The following is a 24659-nucleotide window of genomic DNA, read 5'->3' as shown; positions in this document are numbered from 1 at the left end:
TCTCCTCTCCTCAATTTTATGTATTTTTTTCACTCTACCCTTATCGAATGAAGAATTTTTTATATATATAAATAGGTTTTTTTTTTCTCCAAGTTACCCCCACAAACTTCGGAGTTTTTGGTTGGCCATGAGACTAATTCCAATCTGGGACTCAGTCACGTCAAAAGCTCTTAGTTTCTTCTCAAGAGTGTATTTTTTCTCTGATTATAACGAATTAGACGTGTTACAAACTAAACTACATTCATTGAATTGATTGCGTTTATCTTATGGTTAAATGACTAACAATGTTGAATCATGATTATAGCATGTTGCTTTTGCTAATGCACCAAGGAGGCCTTTGATAAGGAAAAAGTTTTTTCATATTTAAAAATCATGAATCACATGAATCATGTTTCAAGTGAGATCTACTTGGTTAACTATTGGAAACATTTAAATAAGTTTCTTAGGAAGTGAAGAGTTAGTGTGATATTATGCGCACAAAAGATGCTGTTGGGGCTTGCATCTTGTCCAACCGGTGGAAGAACATCTGGAAACGTCTCACTACCCTCTCTATTCCTGGTCGCGACATTTCTGTTTCAGTGATTAATCTTCACTTCCACGGCTAAACAACTGCATCCAGAACCAGAACCATGAATAGGGTCGTGAAATACGCCGTGTTGCGCAATGTGCAGCAGTTGACAATCCAAATGTTAAATCTCAACGACAAACAAACCCGTTTTGTTGAGCCTCTTGTTTTTTCCTGTCCGTCTTTGACGTCTCTCGAGCTTCGCAAATTGTCTTCTGGCGGCCCTCCTATGGAACTTCCAAAATCTCTGCAGTTACCCGCATTGGAAAGCTTGTTTCTGGCCAATGCCAGGTTTAGTGCAAGTGATGATGATGGCTGCGCCAAGCCATTTTTAGTCTGCAACTTGTTGAATACTTTGGTCCTTAAAGAATGTTCTTTGCACTGATGCAAAAGTACTCTTCATATCTAATTCTAACCTTTTCAGTTTGAACCTGGACAATAACATCTTTCCACATGCCTTTCAACACAAAATTGTGCTTTCTACTCCAAATCTTAGTTCTCCCACAATCTTGGATCATTTGGGTCCAAGTTGTTACCAACTTTCCTCTACGTGCGATCTTTCATTTCTTGAAGAAGGAAATATTCAAACCTCCACTCGTAATATATATTCAGGTTGGCTGCAACTGCTCACTTATAATGTAAAGATATTGACACTTTCTTCGTGTACCCTTGAGTTAATACTAAAAGTAAGATACTTTAGTCTGTTTTTTTTTTCCTCTTTTGTTTTCATAATGATCTCATATGAATATGACGTCTGCATTCTGTGTCATTTTTTTTTTTTTTGGCCTATACTCAATCTTGCATTTCACAATATCCATTAAAATACGTCTTCAATTCACTCTAATTGCAGGATCTATCAAATCATGCTACAATGAGAAGTGAGAACTCAACCTCCGTGCTTTGTTAGATTGGAGTCATTGAAAGTTAAAATGAATCCATACGTAGAAATATGTGATGAAGAAGTAAACAGGGTAGTCGAGTGCTTACTTCAGAACTCTCCACTAACTGGAGTTGCTGTCACAAATTGCTGAAAGTTATGTAACTGTTCCTTGCTTAACTATTTAGGTAAATATTTTTACCAATTATTCAATTTTTACTTTATTATATGTCTCCCTTTCTTGCTGATACCTTGCAACAAATTATAGGGTGTTCGATTTTGATTACTTTTTATATGGATTTTTTGTTGGTGTTTTCTTATTTGGCTTTGATAGATGAATTGTTTTTTAAGAAACCATAACTGTGGGGTATGTGTCTTACATACAATTTTTTTATTCTTTAGAGGTGGCTAGTAAACTCCGTGCTTAAACACGTGGAGATGTTTTGCAAATTATTCATTTTTTGCCTTGTTTTATGATTACCTTCCTGCCTGACATTCTTTTACAGCAAATGATATATTGTGATTGCCCTGTTTATATTACTTGTTATGAATCTGGTTTATTATTTGGCTTTGACACATGAAAAAATTAAATTTAAGAAACCATCGCTATTGGAAACAGCGTGACAAAAATCTGCTATTAATACCAAGAAATACATTCTTGGGTGATACATAAACACGGTGACAGTACATGGTTTCAAGAACATTATTAGCAGAGGAAAATAGAATCAAGTAATGACATGATCAAATGATATCATTTACATAGGTAAAACAGAAAAGAAGGAAATTGCATGGGAAAAACAAGAGTTTGGATATAAACAGAAATAAAGGTTGACTGGTTTAACATGGTAAATAAAAAAAAAGAAATAGTAAATGATGATTTTTTAAAAATATGGCAGAGAGCATATCACATAGCAAGTAACAATTAACAAAAAAATGAGACACTGCTTGTGATGAACAGAGTATAATATATGGGTCAGAGAAGAATTGGGTACATGCTTGTGGCTTTTCTGATTCAAGAGAGTTTCAATGACCAAAGCAGAGATGAGATTCAAAAATTTCATATAAAAGCAAAACATATTCATCAATAGTGGTAAATTTATGAAGTCCCAAGACTAGTAGCAAATTTGTGAAAAAAATCAAAACATATTCATCAAAGCAGGAAAAAAATAGTTAATAGAGACAAGGACATGAATTTGGAATCTAAGTTTGTGAAGTCCAATACTAGTAGTAAATTTCTAATCAATTGCCTACTGATTAAAAATATTTGTACAACTCTAGACAAAGTATAATGTTCTTTATACATACTTTTATCTCACATTTTTCATCTTTACTACCATTTTTTCTCGTTTTGTTCCAATTAGTGACTCGCTTCATTTTATGCATTTGTAGGCAGTAAATTTTTTATTTATGAAATATTTATGTAAATTTCATTGGTTAGGAGTGTTTGAAGGAAAATGAACATGGGGGAAGTTCAAGTTGAAGAGAAGGATGCAGAGTGGCAGAGCTGGAACTGCAGAGTAGGACTGGATCAGTGATAAAATGACTTTGTTTTGCTCCACGTAATGAAATTTATGAACACAAAACATGTATTTAAATTTGTATCCACAATACCAATCTAAATATGTATTTAAACTGTTTTAGATATTAGTTGTATTTTAATCATTTCCTTAATAAAATAGATAACTCTACTCACTGTATTTAAGCCAGACGACACTATTTTAAATTAAATTTATACTTGATGAACTGTTTTATATGTTGTATTTTAACTATTTTAAAAAAATGGATAACTTCATCCATATGCGATGCTAATATCAAATTTATAATAGAAGAATAATCAAACTTTATCCCCACTACGAATCTAGAGTATATAAGAGAATTTTCCTATTGGGGGGCATCATAGAAAGGATACACATACTAATTATATGCATGTACAGACTCTACTGCCTTCTGAATCCAATCTTAATCTCTCATTCACTGTCTGTTGGTATAGTTTCTGTCATTTAAGTATAGGAAAAACACACAAAAGATAAAGTTTCGATATAAAATTTCAAATGACTTCTCTAAAAAGACAACTTCAATAATGAAAATTGTTATAACTTGGATTTGGGCTTAACTAACTCCTACAAAATCGAATTCTAAGATAAGAATTCCTTCTCACTTATATACTCTATCTCAATATTATCCATAATGAATCTCAAACTTCAACAACTCTATCTCAATATTATCCATAATGAATCTCGAACTTCAACAAGTCTGATATTGTGCATGGCTACCTGCCACAACTAATGTGAACTAAGGGTGATCATTATTAAAGTGGTTTTCCAACAAAAATAAACAAATGAATAAAAAGATTCAAAATCTGATGCATCAAATATTCCAGACCAGAAACAAATGTATTTAGGATTGGTAAAAAAAACAACAACTGACCTACTAACCCACAAAATAATACACTACAAATTCAAGAATTTCAAGACTACAGGTTTTCCTTGAGTTTTGAGGGAAAAAAGTTCACAACTTTAGAAACAGTAAAGATTCGTAGATTTATTTTATGGTATAACAAATCTATGAATCTTATTGATATTTTATGATCAAGATTTGTTTTAACACATTTTCGGTCTTATTATATGTTCGGAAAATGAGTATATTAATTCGGTTGAGTGGAATAGAAGATTCACTTTTTTATCCAATATAAGATTCATTTAAATGTCCAGCCATGTTAACTTTTGTTTTCAGTTGCATTGAATATGTGTAACATGTTAGGTCAAATAAAGGTGAGAATGTCATCTAAACAATAAAAATCAGTAGCCAGTACACTAGAGACTTAAATAACAAAATGGCAAGTCCTAATAGCATTGAGGGAATGAATGCAGACAGTTTTTGTAAATCCTAGTTTACATGTAATGATTCAATATGCATTTTATTCATCCTCTAATTTTAATCATGACAAAAAGAATAGAGGAATGGGGAACAGGATGAATCAATAGCAGTGTTTTGGCAATCAATGGTAAGTAAACTTAAAAGGTATAATCATTAAAGAATGGCAGGATCTTTGTATCTCTTGAAGATAGCTTCAATATCTGCCATGACTTCTGCTGGTAAAGGTCTCTCAGTTGTTGTGAAAGCATCAATATCTTCTTTTAGCTGGTCCACAGAGGTTGCACCAATTATTGAACTTGTCATGAATGGACGATCTCTTGCAAATCCAAGTGCAAGTTGAACAGGAGTTAGCCCATGCTTCTTGGCCAACTCAAGATACTTAATAGTAGCTTCCTGAAATACAGCCACACAAAAACAAGGAGATTCTCAAGTATTGTCATCATATTTTAGAACATAATCTGAACTCCAAATACAAGAACTAGAATTATGGCATACCCGTGCCACTGATTTGTTATATCTTTCCATGTAACCAGGGAAGAGGTTAAGCCTTCCACTTTTTGCAGCTTCAGAATTTATATCTATATATTTTCCTGTGAGTGATCCACCTCCAAGTGGGGAATAGGCTAGTAAGCCAATATTGCAATTCTTTGGATGGCAAACTTCCACAAGATCAACTGCAAAAAGTTAAACCAACAAAGAATTTAAAGAAGCTTAGAAAGGGAAAAGTACAATTTACACCCTGCCAAGTGCCAACTTAGGGTCATATGCACTTTGATCCTTAAATCATGTGACCAAATTTCATTGCAAGTTTCTTAATGGGAAAGGTTTAATTTATCCCTTTAAACTTAGGTTCGTGTGCACTTAGGACTCAAGGTTAACAAATATGGCCATTTCTGTTAATTTTGATGGCAAATTGGATGAAATAACCAAAATGTACACTTCTAAAAAGTTTAAGCATCATGTTACTCAGTCTGTAAGCACCAAAGTGCACATGACCAAAAATTTGAGGAGGTAAATAGGAAATTTCTACTAGAAAAAAATCCTTAAAAGCAAGAGTTATTGTATTACTTTGTATCTTTTGGAGTCTTTAGGAAGTACAATGTATAAGGAGTTGTGATTTATGATGAAAAATAGCATGGCTATTTAACAAAAATCATAAATTATCAGGGCAATAGGAGCAGCAGCTTTGCATCACAAAGCAAGAAAATGTGAAAGTGATATGAATGAGACTCGGCCAATCTCAGAATCTCACCTTCAAAACGACATCTAACAAGCAAGCTGTAGCTGTTTTGGATACTGACAATCTTTGGAAGGCCTTCAACTTTCGATGCATGAACAAACTCCATCACTCCATATGAAGTCTCATTTGAAACACCTATGTAGCGTACCTGATGCAGACAGAAATCTCAAGAAACTGGATCCCATTCACATGCATAAGAGAATAAACATGATATGGTGATCAGAATATTTGAATTTCATATTACCATTTGGCACAAATGTCATGAAAAGTAAACAAAGGAAACAGCAAATCCTAGCTTGATTGGACTAGAAGGTTATGGGTTTATGCTGACTACACAGAGACATGCAATAGTTTGTTTTTATTTACAGACTTGTAATAGGAATATAGGATACGAGACATTTGCCGCATATAACATATAAAAGTAGACAACAAAAGTGGTATGACCATCTCATCCCTCTTGTCCAACCAAAATTTTTGAGAGATAAACAATCTACTATACCACTCCACTCCTCAACAGCATTTTCTCTATCAACTTACAAGCAAATATCAATAATTTCAGGGAAATATCAATAGTTTCAGTTGGAATAAATACTTTTAGAAAATAAAAAAATGTGTTCAGTTTCTCTGAGCCAAAACCAACACAAATCATTAGAAATCCTTAGAAAACTAGGAAAGCTAAAGCATGAAGTAAATTGAGTGAAATCAGTTACCTTTCCCTCATTGATAAGTTCTTGGAAAGCTTGCAATTGCTCAACAAATGGCACACTGGATCTCCATTTTGAATAATCATAGGAAAACTCGCCAAACAATGCAACATATCGATCTGGCCTATAATGAACATAACACCATATAGTTCAAAAACTTTAGCTTTATGTCTCAAAAGAGTGAAGAGACAGATAGGAGAATATTTGAACTTGTCTGCTTGCATCAGGTAAATATATAAATGCATAACACTCCTGTATGTATTAATAATCAAGGTTACATTTTAGGTCAAGTACAAGTGTGGTAAACCTAGTACGTGTCTTTCTGGCCCGATATCGCTACTAACTTACAAAGATTCCTAAAACAATAAGAATCATAATATTTTAAGAATGCAAACTATACACAAGTTTCCCACGGATATTTACAAAGCCTCAAATTATATACACAACTAATACAGTAACAAAAAAATTCTGTAAGCTCACCAGTGAATTTGCAGCAAATCAATATAATCAGTGTCGAGGCGCTTAAGGCTTTTCTCTACACTTTCTTTGATATTTGCAGCATCAACCCGCAAAACATTTGCATTCTCACGCAAGTAACTTGACCTCTCAGAATAACCACATACTTTGGTAGCCAAAATAATCTATCCACAAAGATGTTATACACATAGTTTCAAACTCTTAGCTCAACAAAGAGCTGACTCAGTAAAAACCATCCAAAACAGTTGAAAGCCAAATCTCAGGGTCAGCTGATCATCTTATATGGCAAAATGAGCCAAATTAAAATTTATTTCAATCAGCCTCTTTACTCAATGCAAAAACAACTTACCAAAAGTTTAATAGGCTTAAAAACAAGACAGTTTAACTTTAATATCATTATTTCACATGGGAAGTAATAATGCAATATTACTTTTAACCTTTAACAATCCCTGTATCCAAGGCACATAGAAAAGTAAGCATAGACAGAGTTGTGAAAGCAAGCACCCAATACCTTGTCACGAGGTTGAGACTTGAGCCAGCTACCAATATAGAGATCAGTGCTTCCTTGTGTCTCTTTCTTCATTGGAATTGGGTACTGCAATCAAAAACCAACAGCACATTATCAAATTGCAATGATAATGACTGGATCCTTATGCAATCAAATAGTGAATCTTGCATAATATCAGAACATCAATCATATCATATTTGAATGGTCAAAATTATTTTAATCTTAACCATCCATTTAATTTATATTGTTGACATTCACTCCTGTCATGCTCTTACATGGTAAGCATATATATATATATATATATATATATATATATATATATATATTAGCATATCAAGTGAGAGATGAAAGCATGAAAGAGGAACGAATCTCAACCGAATAAACCATCAATTTCATCCTTAAACTGTTATCCTCTCTCATAAATGGTCCCTAAAGTAAAAAAAATAAAAGATTACTTTAGTAGTCCTAGAAGTATTAGAAATCATGCAGAGTAGTCCCTCAAATATTAAAAACTCCTTTAAATCTGTTGGAAAGTCGCCTTAATTGTTGTCATCTCTAGCCCGCCTTTAGTTGTAATGACTTTGGGGATTGCCTTAATTGTAGTATCAAATTCAAGGATGATGATTAGTCCCACGTCAACTAGAGATATGGCTTAAATAGTGCTTAACCTCACCTTACAAGCCATTTTTGTGAGGTTGAGTCTGAGCTCAAATTGTAATAAAATTGATCTCTAAAAACTTTACTAAAATGCATCAACTTAAGGACAAGTGATGTGTATTCAATACTTCAGGGGATTACTTGAATAGTTTTATTATTTCAAGAGCTACTTAGGAAAATGGATGGTTAAAAGTGAATTTGAAACAAATTAAAATAATCATGAGCATGGTTTATGATTGTATAGACAAAAATTACCCATCTTGCCTCAAGCTCTCAATAGATATATTAATATTACTATACACAAACACATGGAAACAATTATTAATTAAATAAATAAAAAAGAATCCAAATATTTCAGCAAGATGTAAATACACAAGGCGAATGCAGATAAAGATTGAATGAACAACAGACTTACGGCCTCAGCAGTGTCGAGAGCGTTAATTCCACGGTCGAATGCATAATTAAGAATGTCGTGAGCTTCTTTCTCAGTGTTTTGCTCCCCAAAGGTCATCTGAAGCCAACAACAACAACAACAACGTGGCACCAACCAATCAAAAAGAAAGAAAACGAAGGAATAATTAAGAATGTGATCGAATAAGAAAGAAAAAAAACTTACAGTACCAAGAGTGATTTCGCTGATGTTGAGGTCGGAGTCGCCGAGGGTTCTGTACTGCAAGGCAGTGTTGTTGTTATTGTTGTTGAGGGCACAGAACAGAGGCCTCACACTAGCACCGTTCTTCTTCCTGATAGTGTTTCTTGGAAGTGTGAAAGAGTGAATGAGAGGCAATGATGACGGTTTGAGAGACTGAGAAAGAGAAAGAGAAAGGTTGTCACATGCAAAAGAAGTGAAGGAACACAGAGATACCATGTTTCAGTTTCAGTTTCAGTTTCAGCTTATCCTTTAGACAAACTCTCTTGAATTGAGGCACAGCTGTTTTCATTTATACTTTTGACTGTGAGGGGTAATACAATAAATTTATATAATATTATTTTATTTCTCTATCCTATTCTTTATTTGACTTTAATTATTATTTTTTAATTAGGTACCAAATATCTAATGATTTTGTCCACAGTTAATTTTTATCAGAAAATGCTTTATCATATCATCGTGTCAACTTTGTGGAGACTCTTTTACAAACTCTATTTCTATCTTCTGTGATCTATGGCGTGGAAAATAGGAGGGAACCCACATTGCAAATGCTATGTTTTTTAAAAAATCAAATTAAAGAACTTCAGTTCTAATTTTAAAGATATTCACAGTAAAATAATAGTTGAAGTGTTGAACACACATTTTTTAAATGACCATTAAAATAATAATTAAGTTAAAATAATACAATATCTTTTATCAAACAAGTGGTAACAAAGCTAAACAAAAGGAAAACAGTGTTCTATGGCCATAGGTAACAAGTTATTAAGTATAAAATTAGAGTGTTTGGATGAAGGAATTTAAAATTTTAAGAAATTTTATTTTAATCTAAGAATTTTAAATATTTCAATTAAAATTCTTTAATTTTTAAAATTTTGTGTTTGGATAAAAAAAATTGTGAGGGTAAAAGAAAATGAATGCAAAAAGAAAGAAAATTATGATTGGTGTGTTTCCAAATAGAAGAATACTTATGCGGTATATAAAGTGACAGGGGAATCGGAATATGGCAGCGTACACCACCACACCCCGACCACAACATTTGGTCAATGGCACAAGACATGGCTCAAGCCCTCAGCGTCGGCGAGCACCTCCACCGCATGATGGGTAGCGACAACTACTCCCCTAACTAACGGGTGTAGTTCTACAAGTCCCCTTATACCCACACCTAATCGATATTCCACGAGCTCATGCTCAGCTTCTCATCATTTGCATTGCGTGTCAAGCGTAGTCCCTTGGGTACGTGGGTCTTATAATGCTCCTTTTTGCTTTTGCCATTTGTTTGTATTTGTTGTGCTTCCTGTTTTTCCTTCTCGTATTGTTGATGCTCTGTTATCAAAATGTTTTGGAAGATTCTCTTATCAAAAAGAGAATTTTAATTTCTCACCTTTTAAACGGAAATTAAAATTTCACATTTTTAGTTGTTTAAAATTTTATTTTAAAATTTAAAAAATTTAAATTCTTCATAAAAAAATCCAAATAATGTCATCAGAAATTCTATGATTTGAAGCAACAAGTCTGGACTATGGGTAACCAAAAGGATGGACATGGAATACTGTTTCACACGTTATGTTGTAGACCTGGTTAGCTGTATAGTCATTTTGTCAATTTATACTGTTACAACATTTGTTTGGTCGACTAATATTACTCGAACTCAATATGGTTGTTCCCCATAGGTCAATGAGAGGGTTGTTCGGATTGATCTGTTATCATCAGCCCATAACAAGTTCTGGAAGGAAATAGAAAACAGAGTTCAAGTGTTCAGGAAGACCATTCGTTACAATGCTGGTCAAGCGTGATTGGATAAGTGTGTTTGTGCATGACTCTTTTTTGGATGAAACAAGCTTTTTTTTATTAATTTTGTGGCATGCTAGACCATAATTTCATTTTATGGTAGATCCTGACATGAACATATTAACCAAACTTTATTGCCTAGCCTTTGATGAAGGTGCTGTTACTTAAGGGATTGACTATGTATATTTTGTTTTAAATTACATATTTAGCACAAGAGGATAACACTGTTTGCCTCCACTAAGTGTGGATTTATTTTTTGAGAATGATTGACTGTAACGCATTACTCATTAGTGCCATGGACAGAAGTGTTTAAATATACTCGACGCAGCTTCACATAAATTCATATTGGATATGGTTAGCCAATATTGGACAATTTCCAATTCCTTTTATGTGTTCACTATGGTTGCATGAAGGTTTGTGAATTGCAATAGACGAAAACAAACATGGCCGTTCAGGTAATTCTGAAAAAAAAAATACGTACCAAAGGAAAGTTTATTTACATTAATAAATAAATTACAAATATTAACAAATAATCCAATTTTTTATAAATATAATTAATAAATTAATAAAATTACATGGATGGTGCAATTTTTTATATATATTATTTTACAAAAATAATTTATATCATTCATATAACGTTTCTAAATTTTAATAAAAGAATTGCAAATAGATTTTAATAAAGATAATGCCCAATAGACAAATTAAAGTTTTTATTTATCACGACAAATTAAATTTATTACCAATCAAATACCTATTACTGTTAATAATTTGAATTTACTTTCTTTGTAAACAATAATACCTATTACTATAAGTATAAAAAATAACACTAATTTGTTTGTCGGTGAAGAAAAATAGCTAATTAACAAAAAAAAAATACGTCTGGTACTTCTTCAAACTTTTTATTTAAAGTAAAAGACTTGTAATATTACTTCAACTACAATCTTCTATTGTGAATGGTTTTAATGTCTGTCAATAATAGTTCTATATTTGAGCCAGAAATAGCCAACATGCAACAAAAAAAGGGACACTTTATTAATATCTTGCACATGATGCACTTCACCTGTAACTTTAATCTAATGTATGTGTAAGTCAAAAGTTCAGTCATGTGTGTCATGATAATAACAGAAATATATGCTCCCCATCTTCTCTGATGTTCACACAAAAGAATCAAATTGGATCTCCACCGGTAGACTCACATGCCTGTCTCTTATGGCCAACAAGTCCTCATTATCATCATGCAAGTAAGCTTTCAAGAATGCAAGAATGACTCCTCCAACAAACCTTCTCATAGGTTTCCTTAACTCTCCATTTTTCATAGACAATAGGTAGCTTTCTCCCTAATTTCTTTGGTGTTCGAAAAATTTCAAGTTAAAAGATAAGATGCATATATATTAGAAATTGAAATTTTATCACAAAGATTTAGGTGACTTAAATATAAAGTGTAAGATTACATTTTACTATATGAATCTTAGTTGAATAAATGCATTGGAAGTTATTTTTGTTTCAACCTCTAAAAGAACCTATTTATTATAATTAGTAGCAATCTTCACTATAAATAGAAAAGATAATTAATAGAGAAACAGAACACATGAAGAGAGAGTATATGAAAAGATAAATTGTGAAACAAAGTTATTTTGTTGAGAGAAAAGTGTTTTTGTGTGAGAATGTTATCATTTCTTGTAATCATTGAGTGGTGTACTTGGATTTGTAGAGTGCTACACTATTTGGGGTGAGTTATAATCTTGTAATCATTTTTGTGATAGCAAAATACTTTTTGAGACGGTCCGTGGACGTAGACAAGAGGTGTCGAACTACGTTAAATTCTTGTTTTTGTTATTATTTTTCTACAGTATAATCTTTGTTGTGTTCTCATCATCCATTATGGGTATGAGTAATTTTATTTGTGAGAGCGTTGATCTCCTAATAGTGTCATCATCTTGCATGTCACAATGGCCATAATCCTTGGCCAGAAAATACCAAGCAGGTTTCTTACACTCCTTGAAGAAGTTTTCATAGCTGACACCCTTAGGAGCACAAGGAGGAAACAAAGGATTCCTTTTCACTTCACCTAAATCTGAACCTATGACCATCACTGCCATATCAAAATCAAATGAGTTAGGAACATAGGTGAGAAACAAGGGGGGTGTTGGAGTTTTTAGATGTGGTAAATAATGCTAATATTTGCGGACAAGGTGGTACCAATGGATTTGGTGTGTGGATTCATCAAATAAATTCACTTGCCAAATCCACTTACATTGGATTGCATAATATGAGGATTGGTTCACATGAGGTGGATGAATTCAAATTTTTGTGGCAAGTAAAAATTCCACAAAAGGTCTCATTTTTTATTTGGAAGGTCTTGCATGATAGTTTACCTACAAAAGAAAACCTGGCACATCAAACTTCAAGATGAGGACCTAACATGTGTCTTGTGCAATCAAGTCGATGAAGATGCTTCTCATGTTCTCTTTTTGTGTTAAATTGCACAAGCCATTTGGTGGAAATGGTATAAGTTATATTGGGCATCCACACTGTATCCCCTAACAAGGCTTTGGATCACTTTAGGCAAATTTCACATGGATTACAAGGGGAGAAACCTAAACAATGGTGGGCTGTTGGATGGAGTTCTATTGTTTCAATCTTTTCATACTATGTATAGGTGGTTTCTATATATTTTCCGAGAGCAGATCTCTATGCCTGGTATATATTTCCAGTGGTGCTTTGTTGTTTATAGCTCTCAGGTTCTTTCTTTTAAACTTGTGTTGTATTACTTTTTGCACCCCTTGTGCTTATATATAATTTGCTAATTGCCGATAAAAAAAAAAGAAGAAGAAGAAGAAGACGACTCCTTATAGAAGGTAGAAAATATCTATTGTTTTTGAAAAAAAAATTGTGCACAAGGTAACACCTATCGATCATCATATCATATGTTAAATTTCAAAGGCAAAAACTACTGTTAGCTACCAATGAAAATTTACAACTCATGCGTTTAGAATCATTGGAAAACACAAGGATGGAAATTTCTAACTTTACTAGAACATATGGCATAGTATTTTTCTAATATCTTGCTTGTTTTCTATAATTGAGAGTCCTTTATATATAAAAAAATATTAATAATTGAGAGTCCTTCAAAAAATTTTAAAATAAACCACTAAAATTTACAATAGATAAATTGTTGTTGCAAATTCTAAATTCCTGCCCATGAATAAATAGATTGAAAATAATATATTTTAAGGTGTTAATATAAATATATTTTGCCAATCTCACACTTGACAGAAAATTAAAAACATTCAATTTGCTTGAAATGAAATATATTCATCAGCAAAATTGATTTTGAAAAGTTTGAATACTGGCCAAACAATTGGCAATTCAGCGCACCATGATTCTTTATCCCACAATCGAGATACTATGCAATCCAAACAGATAAAAAGTAGTGTGGTAAATCCCTTTTAAAATGTAAATATAAATATAATTTCAGTCCCATTTAAAAAAATCCGGAAATCCTCGATTTGGCTTCTCGATTTATGGTCATGATTTGCAACGAAGCAAACGAGTATTTTTATTCCCTGGCTTGATTTACATACTAGGCAACTATAACTTTATGAAAGCCGTTTACAAAAAAACTATATAGAAGACCTTTTAAATTTTTAATATTTACCCCATCTTAAGTAAAGTTACTAATTATTTACATGTTACGTCGCTCTCAGCTATATTTGCCGAGGCATATGAATATGATATTATATATTTGTTCAGCACTTTACTTAACAAAAAAAATACACAAGTGAAAGAATATAATCCAAAACAATGATGGCTCTAGCTCATAAACCTTAAACTATTTCTTGGGATCCAATCAGGGAAAGCCTAAATCAACATGTATAAATAAAAGCACATAGATCACCCTTTGTCTTTATCTTCAATACTACACTTCCTTCACTCATTCTTTTTTTTGTTTTCTTCTCTTTTGACTGCCCCGGTCCAACATACATACGCTTTTTTCTTTCCAAATCAGCAAAAGAAAGAACAACACCAAGGTTCCCATGATTTTTCACTCACTTTGGTTCAAATGACTTTACTTTCCCATTCAAAAAAATACATGAAAATATCCATGTGTCCCCCAAGATTAAAAAGAAAGTACGAAAAGAAAAGAAACCCCCATATGGCATAACTAGAAGAACTTCAATTTAATTTACCCATTTTTACATTTGGATTAAAACCCCACCAACCCCACCATGTATCAAAAGATCTACTACCATGTTCATTAATTAATTATATCATATCATACTTAATTACTACCATCTCCTCAATAATTTTTCATTATATATTTATATTCTGTTTCTGTTGTTCCTCTCTGCAGCAATAGATAGAAGCCTTGACACACCTTGAGTCCACACATCATACTCTCTTTGATTTCTGCACTCAAATTCCACAACACCACGCATCACTGTTTTCAAACCAAAGTAGCGACGGTTCTCACCACCTTCAAGCAAGTGGCGTCCAGGCCAAGCAGGCATATCTTTGATCACTCCAAGCACCACATCTGTGCCAAAAAAAAATTCAAAGAAAAGGGGGTTTTGAATTAAACTTAAAGAAGAACCCTTTTGATTCTTTTTGCAACTTTAAAAATTAAAGACCATGACTTTCACAAATCCCCAAATGGAACAAGACCCACCTCCAAATCAGTTAAAATTATTTGAGGACAAAAAAATAATAAAAAAAGTAAAATTAAATCAAAATCTCACTCACTCTTTTTCTTTTTTGTGATGGTCCCAGCAACGTGCCTGCTCTTCATCTTCACCATAACCTGAGCACAAAAAGAGACTCCAAAGGGTTATATTACAATTTACAATTTGCAGATTTCTTGGAAAACTAAAACAACTTGATCTGATCCCTTTGACATCACATCATACATACTAAGCGCCCTCACTTTATAACTTTTTCCATAGCCAGGTTCATACTCATCAATATCAAAACTCTTAATTGATGACCAAATAATTATCTACACCCTAGTCTAGAACCAAAAGTACATTAATATTATACTACTACATAATTTGGAGCAAAGAAAAGAAAAAAGTTACCTGATTCATCCTGTTTATGTAAACAGATACAATTTTCCAATGCAGTTCACCTGCAAGTGCAAATAATTCTCAAATCAAATCATTTCCTAATCATCATATACACAACAATTGGAAGAAACACACAAAAAAAAAAATCAAAACACAAACAAAACAGAGTCTCCTATACTAATGTCTTTTACTCCACAGACACAAAACACAAACCATGCCAAATTATGTTAGAGAGAACAAAAGTAAGGGAAACAAATTGTAACAAATATTCTGATTCAGACACACTAACAAAAACAAAACAAAAATGTAAATTTCAGGAAGTATACCAGTGCGTGTGCGCTTGAGAAGTTCACAACCTCTGGCTAGCAATTCTCTGCTACAAATCCCCAAGAAATTTTCTTCTGGTACAATTTCACCACTGAAGCTACTATTAGAGCTACCATTGCTACCATTACCATTATCGCCGCCACCACTGCCACTGCCCAAATTCTTCTCCACAGGAATCACAGCTGCTATGTTCCAAACCTCCTTAAGGACCCTTGCTTTCAACGTGGCAGCCCCACGTAAAGCTGCAAATTCAAGCCACAAGCAACATACTCAACAAAAGCATTGAAAACCCACAAAAAGAATCCCATGTAGAGACAAACAGATGCATTTTACAAACAAGAACTAATGTTACCTGAAAATATTGCATGTACATCAGAATAATAGGATAATAAAAAGTTGTCCTATTTCAGGATATATTACCAAAATATTAGTATAAAACAAGGAATAAAAAGAATCCTTGGGAGAAAATTAGTGGACTTTAATTTTGATGCACTGGTAATCTAAAGATTTTGATGCACTGGTTCTCCTAAATTTAAGTGGGAATGAAGTAAATAAGTAATTTAAGTGATTAACGAAGAAAAAAAATCAATTTTTCGATGCATTCGTAATTTAAGTGATTTTATCAAGATTCCTTATTAAAATAAATTGTTTAATCCAATATAATATAGCTAATTAAAAAGTACCTAAATAATATATTTTTAAAATAATTATTATAAAATCAATAATCTCCTACACGTAAATAGACTTTTAAATTTATGTACATTCTAGTTAAATTCAAATAATACCAAAATTTTCATGTTCAACTAATCAAAGTAAATGCCATTTGTTTCAGTGTCATGCACATACCTGTGGCCGCAGCTGCCGTCAACGTCGTGATGTCACCGGCGGACCTCACATTCACGGCGGAGCTGACCACCGAGGCCAGGTGGTCGCGCTCGGCCCCCATGGCCTCGGCAGCCTCCACACACTGGGCCGCCACCAGCGTCGCTGCTGACGCCACCGCCATGTCGGTCTTCGCCATCTGCTCGTCCTTCCTGGAGCCCGACGAGGCAGCCGTGGCGGCGGCGATGGCGGCCATCGCGGCGGCGACCCCGGCAACCGAAACCGCCGCGTGGAGCTGAGCATTGTGGGCCCTAGTTTCCTCCTTCTTCTTCTCCTTCCTGTCCTTCAGCCACCTCCCCACCGTCTTGCCACCACCGGCGGTCGTCGCCGCGCCGCCGGCACCCCAGTATTGACCATTCAAGCCGGTGATCATGTTGACAGTGTTGTGGTTGTTGTTGGAACGGTTATACTGCAGAGAAAATTGCATGTGGTGGGCCATTCTTAGCAACAACAACATAAATAAGTAACCAACAATTTGTATTGTAACATAAGCTTTGTGTGTTCCTCAATGGATATCGATCTTGTCGTGTAAGTGAAAATTCTGTGTCTATTTACAAATCACTAAAACATTATTAAAATTGGTAAATTTTAGTACTAAATTAAAGATAGAAGCAATTTTTTTAGATGACAAGATCGTTTAACATTAGGCTCTGCGGTTCTGAAAGACAGAACAACTAAGTAACAACCTTGGCGTGGCAGTGCAAAAAAACTGTACTAGTACTTATCTTTATTTTATATTGTGGCCTATGCCTATGGTTATGTTCAACCCCTTTTCCCAATTTTCCTCATATGGGGGTCCATGAGCTATTAATGCAACCCAAGAGGGAAATTTTTTTTAAGGCATATTCAGGAATCAGAAGAATGGTCTTGGTTGGTGTTGTTATTTGTTAACAAATTTGACTAACAGGGGGGACCAGAAATAACAGGTTGTGGATAACCTTGTAACAGAAATTGTAATGGAAACAAACAAGTGCAGTTTTTGTTACTCTGAACTGAACAGACATAATTGAAATACCCAGAGACGAGGGCCTGAAAAGAAAATATGGTATTTTTGCAAAAAAAAAAAAAAAAAAACTAGTATTTGTTTGTATTGAAAGCTAAACTGAAAAGAGAAAAAAGCCGGGGGTGTCTCTCTCCGGTGTCATCCAAGTTTTTTATTTTGTTTTGTTGGTACCAGAGAAAGCTGAAACTGAAACTGCATCATGGTTGGTTTGGTTGGTTCCAAGTGTGCAGTGAAACCAGTGTTCGTGCTTTGTACCCAACCAAAAAGTTCAACTCTATTAAAATAAAAAAAATATTTTTTTTATTAATAAAAAAAAATCCAACAACATGGTTGTCGGTTTATAGAGAGATACATAGTTAGTACCTTGAAATCGTCAATTTCAGAAGGAGAAACCGGAGGGCTATCTGTTAGGGAGCCATTAAGAGGGCCACTGCTGTGAGAGAGTCTTCCTGAGGTGCGTGGTGATACCTCCTGCTGACCAAACTCAAAAGTAAAACCACCCATTTCGCTTCAGTTTCTGACCATACCATAACACAAAAACAAAAAAATAGAGGCTTCTTGATTGTGATGCAAATTAAGCTTATGCTTTGAAATAATTTTTAAGCTAAAATGGACTTATATAGATGAGAGGAAAGCTTTCTATTTTTTCTTTCAACCTGTTAAATCAGAAACTAATAGAGTTTATAAAACAGAGTTTATAAGTTCATGAATCTAATTATAAGAAAAAATAAATAAAAATAGTTTTTTTAGAGAAAAATAAAACAGTTAAAAAATAATTTACAGGTAATCTTTAAAATATTTGTCATTAAATTTTTGTGATTCTAAAATTAGTGAAGAAAAATATATCTTTGTCACTAAATTTGGCCAACTAAAATTAATAACAAAAAATTCTATCACTAACAATTTTTAAAATTCACATAATTCCAAAATTAGTGAGAAAGAACAATTTTCGTCTCTAAATTTGATCAACAATATTTTTGTATATAAAAGAAACTCAATTTTTTTTAACAAGTCCTTATAGAAAAAGTAGCTAAACAAAATACAAAACATCTTTGATTTTCAGTTGAAAATGTTACAGACACAGTTTTAATGCAAATTTAATGAACAAAAGTAAAATAAACATAAAAATAATGATGTTAAAAATTACCTTTGCCGCAAACTTATTAATGAGGTGGATTTCCAAACATGGTCTAAGTGAGTGGTAGTAATTAAGAAAGAAAGCATGAAGTGAATGGAACAGAAGAAGAAGAGAAGGTAAGTGAACATACGGAGTGGGACATGATGCGGTCCATGATCATCTGAGAGGTTTCAGAAGAAGCGAAGGAGAAAGGGTTGCCAGAAACAGTTGCAGCAGACTCTTCCACTTCACCAGCTATGTCTTCGAGTATTATAGACGCATTAGAATTATTATTATAACAAACGATGCTAACGTTGTTGGAAGAAGGTGGAAGTTGTTGCTGAGATGCGAGTGCCTTGGATACTTCGAGGGCCGAGGCGCTCCACGACCGGGAAAGGAACTCCATGGGGTCGCGCGGCGTCTCCGACGGCGGCGGCGGCGGTCGTGCGTGAAACGGGTCGGGTCTCCATGCGGGTCGCTCCTTTTCCATTTTTCGGGTTCGGATTGGTTAGAAGAACTGAGGAAAGATGGAAGAGGTTTTATGTTCAATGTTTTCCGAGAGGTTTTGATTTTATAGAGTAAGATGAACGTGTGAGAGAGTGGGAACAAGGAGTTCTATTAAAAGAACATGGAGTGATTTTAACACCGTTGATCTTGGTGAGGATTTCATCCACGGCATTCCTCCCTAGCAAATACTATACCCTACCACATTTTCATAATTACAAGTTTGGACCTTTTCGTTTTCCATGCTATGTTTGCAAATAGTACATTTAGTAAAAAAAGTTCCCCACAAGAATGCTTATAATATAAGAAAGAAGAAAAAAAAAATAGTTAAAAATATTTTTATATACTTTTCCATTCTCGACCAATCAGATATATTTTTAAGATAAATAATCAAATTTTTCTCTGAATATACAAAATATATAATAAATTAGTCTTATCATTAAATTTGTAAAAATATTTTCATTAAATTATAATATTTAAAAATAAATTATATTTTTTTAGAATATGTATCACATTAGTTTTTTTTTATGCTGATCATATTTATGTTTTGTGAAAGTGTCTTTATTTGAATCTTTTACATCCACTCCCAAACAAAATAACATAAGAATTGGGCTTTATCAACAAAATGATCACAATAGTAATTAGAAGAAAAAAATTGGGTTCAAGAATAAATATATTTTAAACCCCAGTCTTGAGTATGCATTTTTAAAAGAAGAAGAAAAAAACTGAATGAGTTCTTTTACCTCTCGTCACCAGTAATTATAAGTATGTAGCGCTAGCATGGGCATTCCAAAGGGGCTTTGGAGTATGTTCAATGCAGTCTCTATGCTTTCCTCATTGTGGTTTGTATCTTTTAAAATAATAAAGGTAAATAAAACTAAAAGATATAAAAAAAGGGGAAATTTGATAAAGAAAAAAAACGAAGGAAGAAAAAACATGTTAAATAACTCACATCTAATGATTATCGGCATATGAAGATAATCATGTGTTATTTAGATAATTGACATGTGTTATTTATGTATTTAAAAATTAATTTTTTAATTTAGTATTTGAATTTAATAATTTGTTATCATTTTAGTTTTTAGACTTAATCAATTAGCAATATTTTGACTTCTAACATTAACTATGTACTATCATTTTGGTCTCTAATTTTTTTAAAAAATAATAATAATTAAGTCTCACGTTATATGTAAATCATTAACATAAATATTATCATATTTCCTTAGTTCCATTCCATATCACTTATATTTTTTATCTTTATCTTTCCCACTTTGTAGTTCATCTTGATTTTCACATTAATCATTTGTATGCAAATTTTGTCCTTTATTCAACTGAAAAACATAAATTCTAATATGAAAATAACACAAAGCATCTTTAAAACTATTTCTTTTCTTAATAAACATTTTCTAGCATCTTTAAGAATTTAGATTTTATTCAATTAAAAAAATTTAAATAGCTTCTTCAACACTATCAAGTAATCATTACATTTAAAATTCTTTGATGTCCCTATATACCTTGGGGTAATAATTCATGAAAATAACATTTGTTGTTTACAATTCTAATATACTTGATCCTTTCATTTTGATCATCCATCTTGTACCAATCGATTACATGGATCCTAGGTCATATCCCTTCCACTTACACCATTCATCCTTAAAATTTTCCACTCTCTAGACTCTAAACATGATTAAAAGAATGAAAAATGATATGTGCTTCGCATGTCATGCACCAAAGGGTTATGTGGATGCAAAATTCATCATTTATTCAATAGAAGCATCAATTCTAAAAATATCTTTAAAACTATTTATATATTTTTTTTTCTTAATAAACATTGTCTAACATCTTTAAGAAGCTACACTTTATTCAATTAAAAAATTTCAAAGAGCTTCTTCAACACTCTGAAGTAACCATTACATTTAAAATTCTTGAATGTCTCTATATACCTTGGGATAGTAATTTGTGAAAATAACATTTGTTATTTACATTTTTTGATATGGTTGATCATTTCACTTTGATCATTGATAATGTGCCAATTGATCACATTGCATGGATCCTACATTATCCCTCCCACTTACATCTCCTTCATCCTTAAGAAAAAAAATTCCACTCTCCACACTCCAAATGTAATCAAAAGAATGAAAAATGGTAGGTGTTTCACGTGCCACCTGAGGGTCATGTCCTCTAATACCCTACCCTTAAGCAACGATTTGAAAACTCCAAAGACAAAAAAAAAAGGGAGCAGGATGTACTACACTTGCCCTAGTGAAAAAGGATATGCAAGAAAATAGTTATAACAACTTTATTTTTCTCCCTTTTGTGATTCTCAAGTTTTTTTAAGTGTATTTTTGTGATTAATGTTATTCCATAAAATATAATTTATTAATTAAACTAATATTCTACATATATTAATAGCATATAAGATAATATCAATATGTGATTTGGGTAAAAGATCTAATTTGGAACCTTATAGAATCATATTAGCAATATCTTAGATTTAGTTGCTAACTAATGTTATGTAATCGCTCATAAATTAGTTTCATATTTATAGTATAATTTAAATGATAAAATTGGTAAAAGGAAAGTGAAAAAAATGAGGAATAAAGAATAGAAATGAAGAAATATGATAATATAAATGCTAATAATTTATATGAAACATAAGACTTAATTGAAAAATTAAAAGTGTCTTCAGAGATCAAAATGACAGTGTGTGATTAAGTCTAAGAATCAAAATGTCTTTAAATAGTTAAGTTCAAATATTAAAATGACAACAAATTATTAAATTTAAAGATTAAATTAAAAAATCAACTTTTAGACACATGATAATTACGTAAATAACATGTGAACATATATATGACAATCGTAAGCTACAACATCATCACAGATGTGTCATGTAGGCGTACACATTAGGGATAATGGAAAAAAGTTACCAACAAGATAATTTGTCGCACTTTTTTCATATTCAAAAACTAAATTCAAAATTTTCAACTTTTAGACATCAATATGTCAACACATCACATTTTCATATAATAAATTGAGTATTTACCCAAAATTAATTTCACACAACTTCAAATACATTTCTTTGAAAGTAAAATTTGTGGTTTTTTTAGTTAGGCTAAAATGGACAAAACCACTCCTAGTAGTAATTGAATATACTATCATAAAGTAGATGTTCATTAATTAATCATAAAACCTTAAAAAAAATTTAGTACTTAGAAAGTTAGAAAAATAAAGTAAAATTTATCTATAAAGGGTCAAAATTTCTCTACACAACCCTGCAGGTAACAAATAAGTGAATCATATCCCGAAAACAAAATATATACCACACATATATGTAAATATAATCCTTTGACAGGGTCTTCACTACTGATCTATGACTATATATGACTGATCTCAGTTGGGTGTAAGACATACAGTTTACTAAACATGATCAATCCTCTGCACGAGAAATATGACATTATTAAAAATGTATGAAGTTGTGTAGAACATACCAATATTATAGCATTTACTACCACCTTAATTAAATCCTTCATTATATATCTATCTTGGTCACGAGTTCCTCCTAGCAAGGAAAGAGGGGACAAGGATGTTACAGTTCTATGAAGAAGTGTCTGATGACATATTAGGTTTGTAAGCATGAGAGAGTTCTGATTTGAAACATCGATCAATAAAAGTGTAAAACTGTTCATCCAGCTAGCTTGTCCATTAATGAAATATTCCTCTCTCTGGGCTGATACCTAGATAGATAGATGAATATTATTGTCTTCATGATCATGCCATGCATGCAAAGTGAACCTTTCTTTTTCATGCATTCTTAATTTATTACAACAAATATTGAAAAGGAGAAGATATATAGATATACAGTTATAATAACGCTGAATATTTCTGCTTGCATTGCCTTTAATGTCCACCTGCCACACGAGTGGAAACAGACAATTGGAATAGTGTTGATTTTGATGCATGCTTTCTTTTTTTTCTTTTTTCTTTTTTCTTTTTTTGCATTTTCATCAACACGTACGTGTAAAGTACACCTCATTTGATGAATTTCGTTTGCATTAATAACTACAAGTGCCAAACTCATTAGATTATATGATATACACATTATTAAAATGTATGTTTTCACCTTTAAATAGAACTGTATCTCACGTTGAGAGAATTAGCTAGGGTTACACTCTTTACATCAATGTTTTGAAAAGGGGACTAGATTGATCATTGATGGTCTAACTAGAAAATCGGTAAACTGTTTTATTGTCTGATCTAAATAAATCTTACAATTGATCTTGAGAAAATTTGCTTAAAATTAAAAAAAAAACAAAATGGGTAAAAAGAAATTGGCTGAAAATTGATATTTACAATGAGCAAATAAAAAATGTTTAATACAACATTAATTATTTTGATTTTTGTTAAAAAATATTAAAAATAAATCAAAGATATTTTTTATTTTACCGTTACTAATATACATCCTTTATTTGCCAACAAAAAAAAAATAGATGTAAACTTGTTATTATTCATTTAATATTAATTGATTTTATCGATGATAAATTTTCACCAACAAACCTAACCTGAATCCAAGATAATGCTTAAGGTATTTGAGCTCAGCTTTACTTGGACTACCTAATGTTGGTTGAAGGGTAACAATTATATTTAGCGTAAAAAATAAAATAAAAAATATTTTTCAGTTTATTGAAAAATTAAGTTAATTTATTGAATTAGAAGTATTTAATAAAACTACAATTAAAGTAGAAATAAACGTAACATAACTTAAACACATAGGTTTATTTGGTTTTTATTTTATAGAAAAAATATTTTATGTAATTGTAAAGAGTTTTATTAAATACAAATTGAATATTAAAGGAGGGAGTTAATGAAGAATTTTAGTAGATTATTGAGAATAAAAAGAAAAAAAATATATAAGCACAAATAGTCAAATACTACATCAAGTATATATATGGGGGAAAATCCAACTATAAATTATGAGATATAAAATTAATTTTTAACGATCTTTATATTAATCAGATAAAATTAATTATGTTAATTAAATAATAAATTATTAGTTGATTAAAATGACTTTTTAGGAATGTCTCACACCTAATTAATGGTTTCTCCTCTATTAATTTATTGCCGGAGTTCACTTAATTTATACTTGCAATCCCTTTAGACTTTAGTTCTGGGATTGGTGGGATCTTGTGACACTTCAATTCATCTCTTTTTTTCCCCAGTAATATTGATTTTTGCATGCGATATTACGTCTAAAACACGTTGCGATTAATAATATACTACTAACGCGTGAATTTATGATTGGATTAGTAGTTATTTTTCAAAAAATTATATATTCTAATAATATTAATTGTAGTAATTCATTAAAAAAATTATAACACGTAGCATTTTACAATTATGCATGTTTTTAGATTAAAATTTAATTAA

The 24659-nt window shown here is 32.1% G+C and overlaps 2 protein-coding genes across 5 annotated transcripts; both read right to left on the bottom strand.

Moving 5' to 3' along the window:
* Positions 1 to 4203: 4203 nt before the first annotated feature.
* LOC114377727 (protein tas) lies at positions 4204 to 8820 on the bottom strand. Of its 2 annotated transcripts, none has more exons than XM_028336328.1 (8): positions 8522 to 8820; positions 8321 to 8416; positions 7252 to 7335; positions 6744 to 6904; positions 6270 to 6387; positions 5572 to 5707; positions 4815 to 4993; positions 4204 to 4712 (listed from the first exon to the last, which is right to left on the bottom strand). In XM_028336328.1, exons 1-8 carry the CDS (start codon positions 8771 to 8773, stop codon positions 4473 to 4475), a joined length of 1266 nt encoding a protein of 421 aa, XP_028192129.1. In that variant the 5' UTR covers positions 8774 to 8820; the 3' UTR covers positions 4204 to 4472. The 2 variants fall into 2 exon arrangements, with proteins under 2 accessions (XP_028192129.1, XP_028192130.1); XM_028336329.1 differs by having other exon boundaries at positions 8527 to 8659.
* Positions 8821 to 13968: 5148 nt separating this feature from the next.
* LOC114377691 (VAN3-binding protein-like) lies at positions 13969 to 19324 on the bottom strand. Of its 3 annotated transcripts, none has more exons than XM_028336325.1 (7): positions 18886 to 19324; positions 17981 to 18100; positions 16579 to 17023; positions 15732 to 15974; positions 15418 to 15467; positions 15086 to 15143; positions 13969 to 14879 (listed from the first exon to the last, which is right to left on the bottom strand). In XM_028336325.1, exons 1-7 carry the CDS (start codon positions 19222 to 19224, stop codon positions 14665 to 14667), a joined length of 1470 nt encoding a protein of 489 aa, XP_028192126.1. In that variant the 5' UTR covers positions 19225 to 19324; the 3' UTR covers positions 13969 to 14664. The 3 variants fall into 3 exon arrangements, with proteins under 3 accessions (XP_028192126.1, XP_028192127.1, XP_028192128.1); XM_028336326.1 differs by having other exon boundaries at positions 17981 to 18091; XM_028336327.1 differs by having other exon boundaries at positions 17981 to 18088.
* Between the last annotated feature and the right edge of the window lie 5335 nt (positions 19325 to 24659).

The sequence above is a fragment of the Glycine soja genome, chromosome 2, assembly GCF_004193775.1.
Source record: "Glycine soja cultivar W05 chromosome 2, ASM419377v2, whole genome shotgun sequence".
Taxonomy (NCBI): domain Eukaryota; kingdom Viridiplantae; phylum Streptophyta; class Magnoliopsida; order Fabales; family Fabaceae; genus Glycine; species Glycine soja.
Note: the sequence above shows the minus strand (reverse complement) of the source record. Positions and strands in the feature narration are given on the sequence as shown.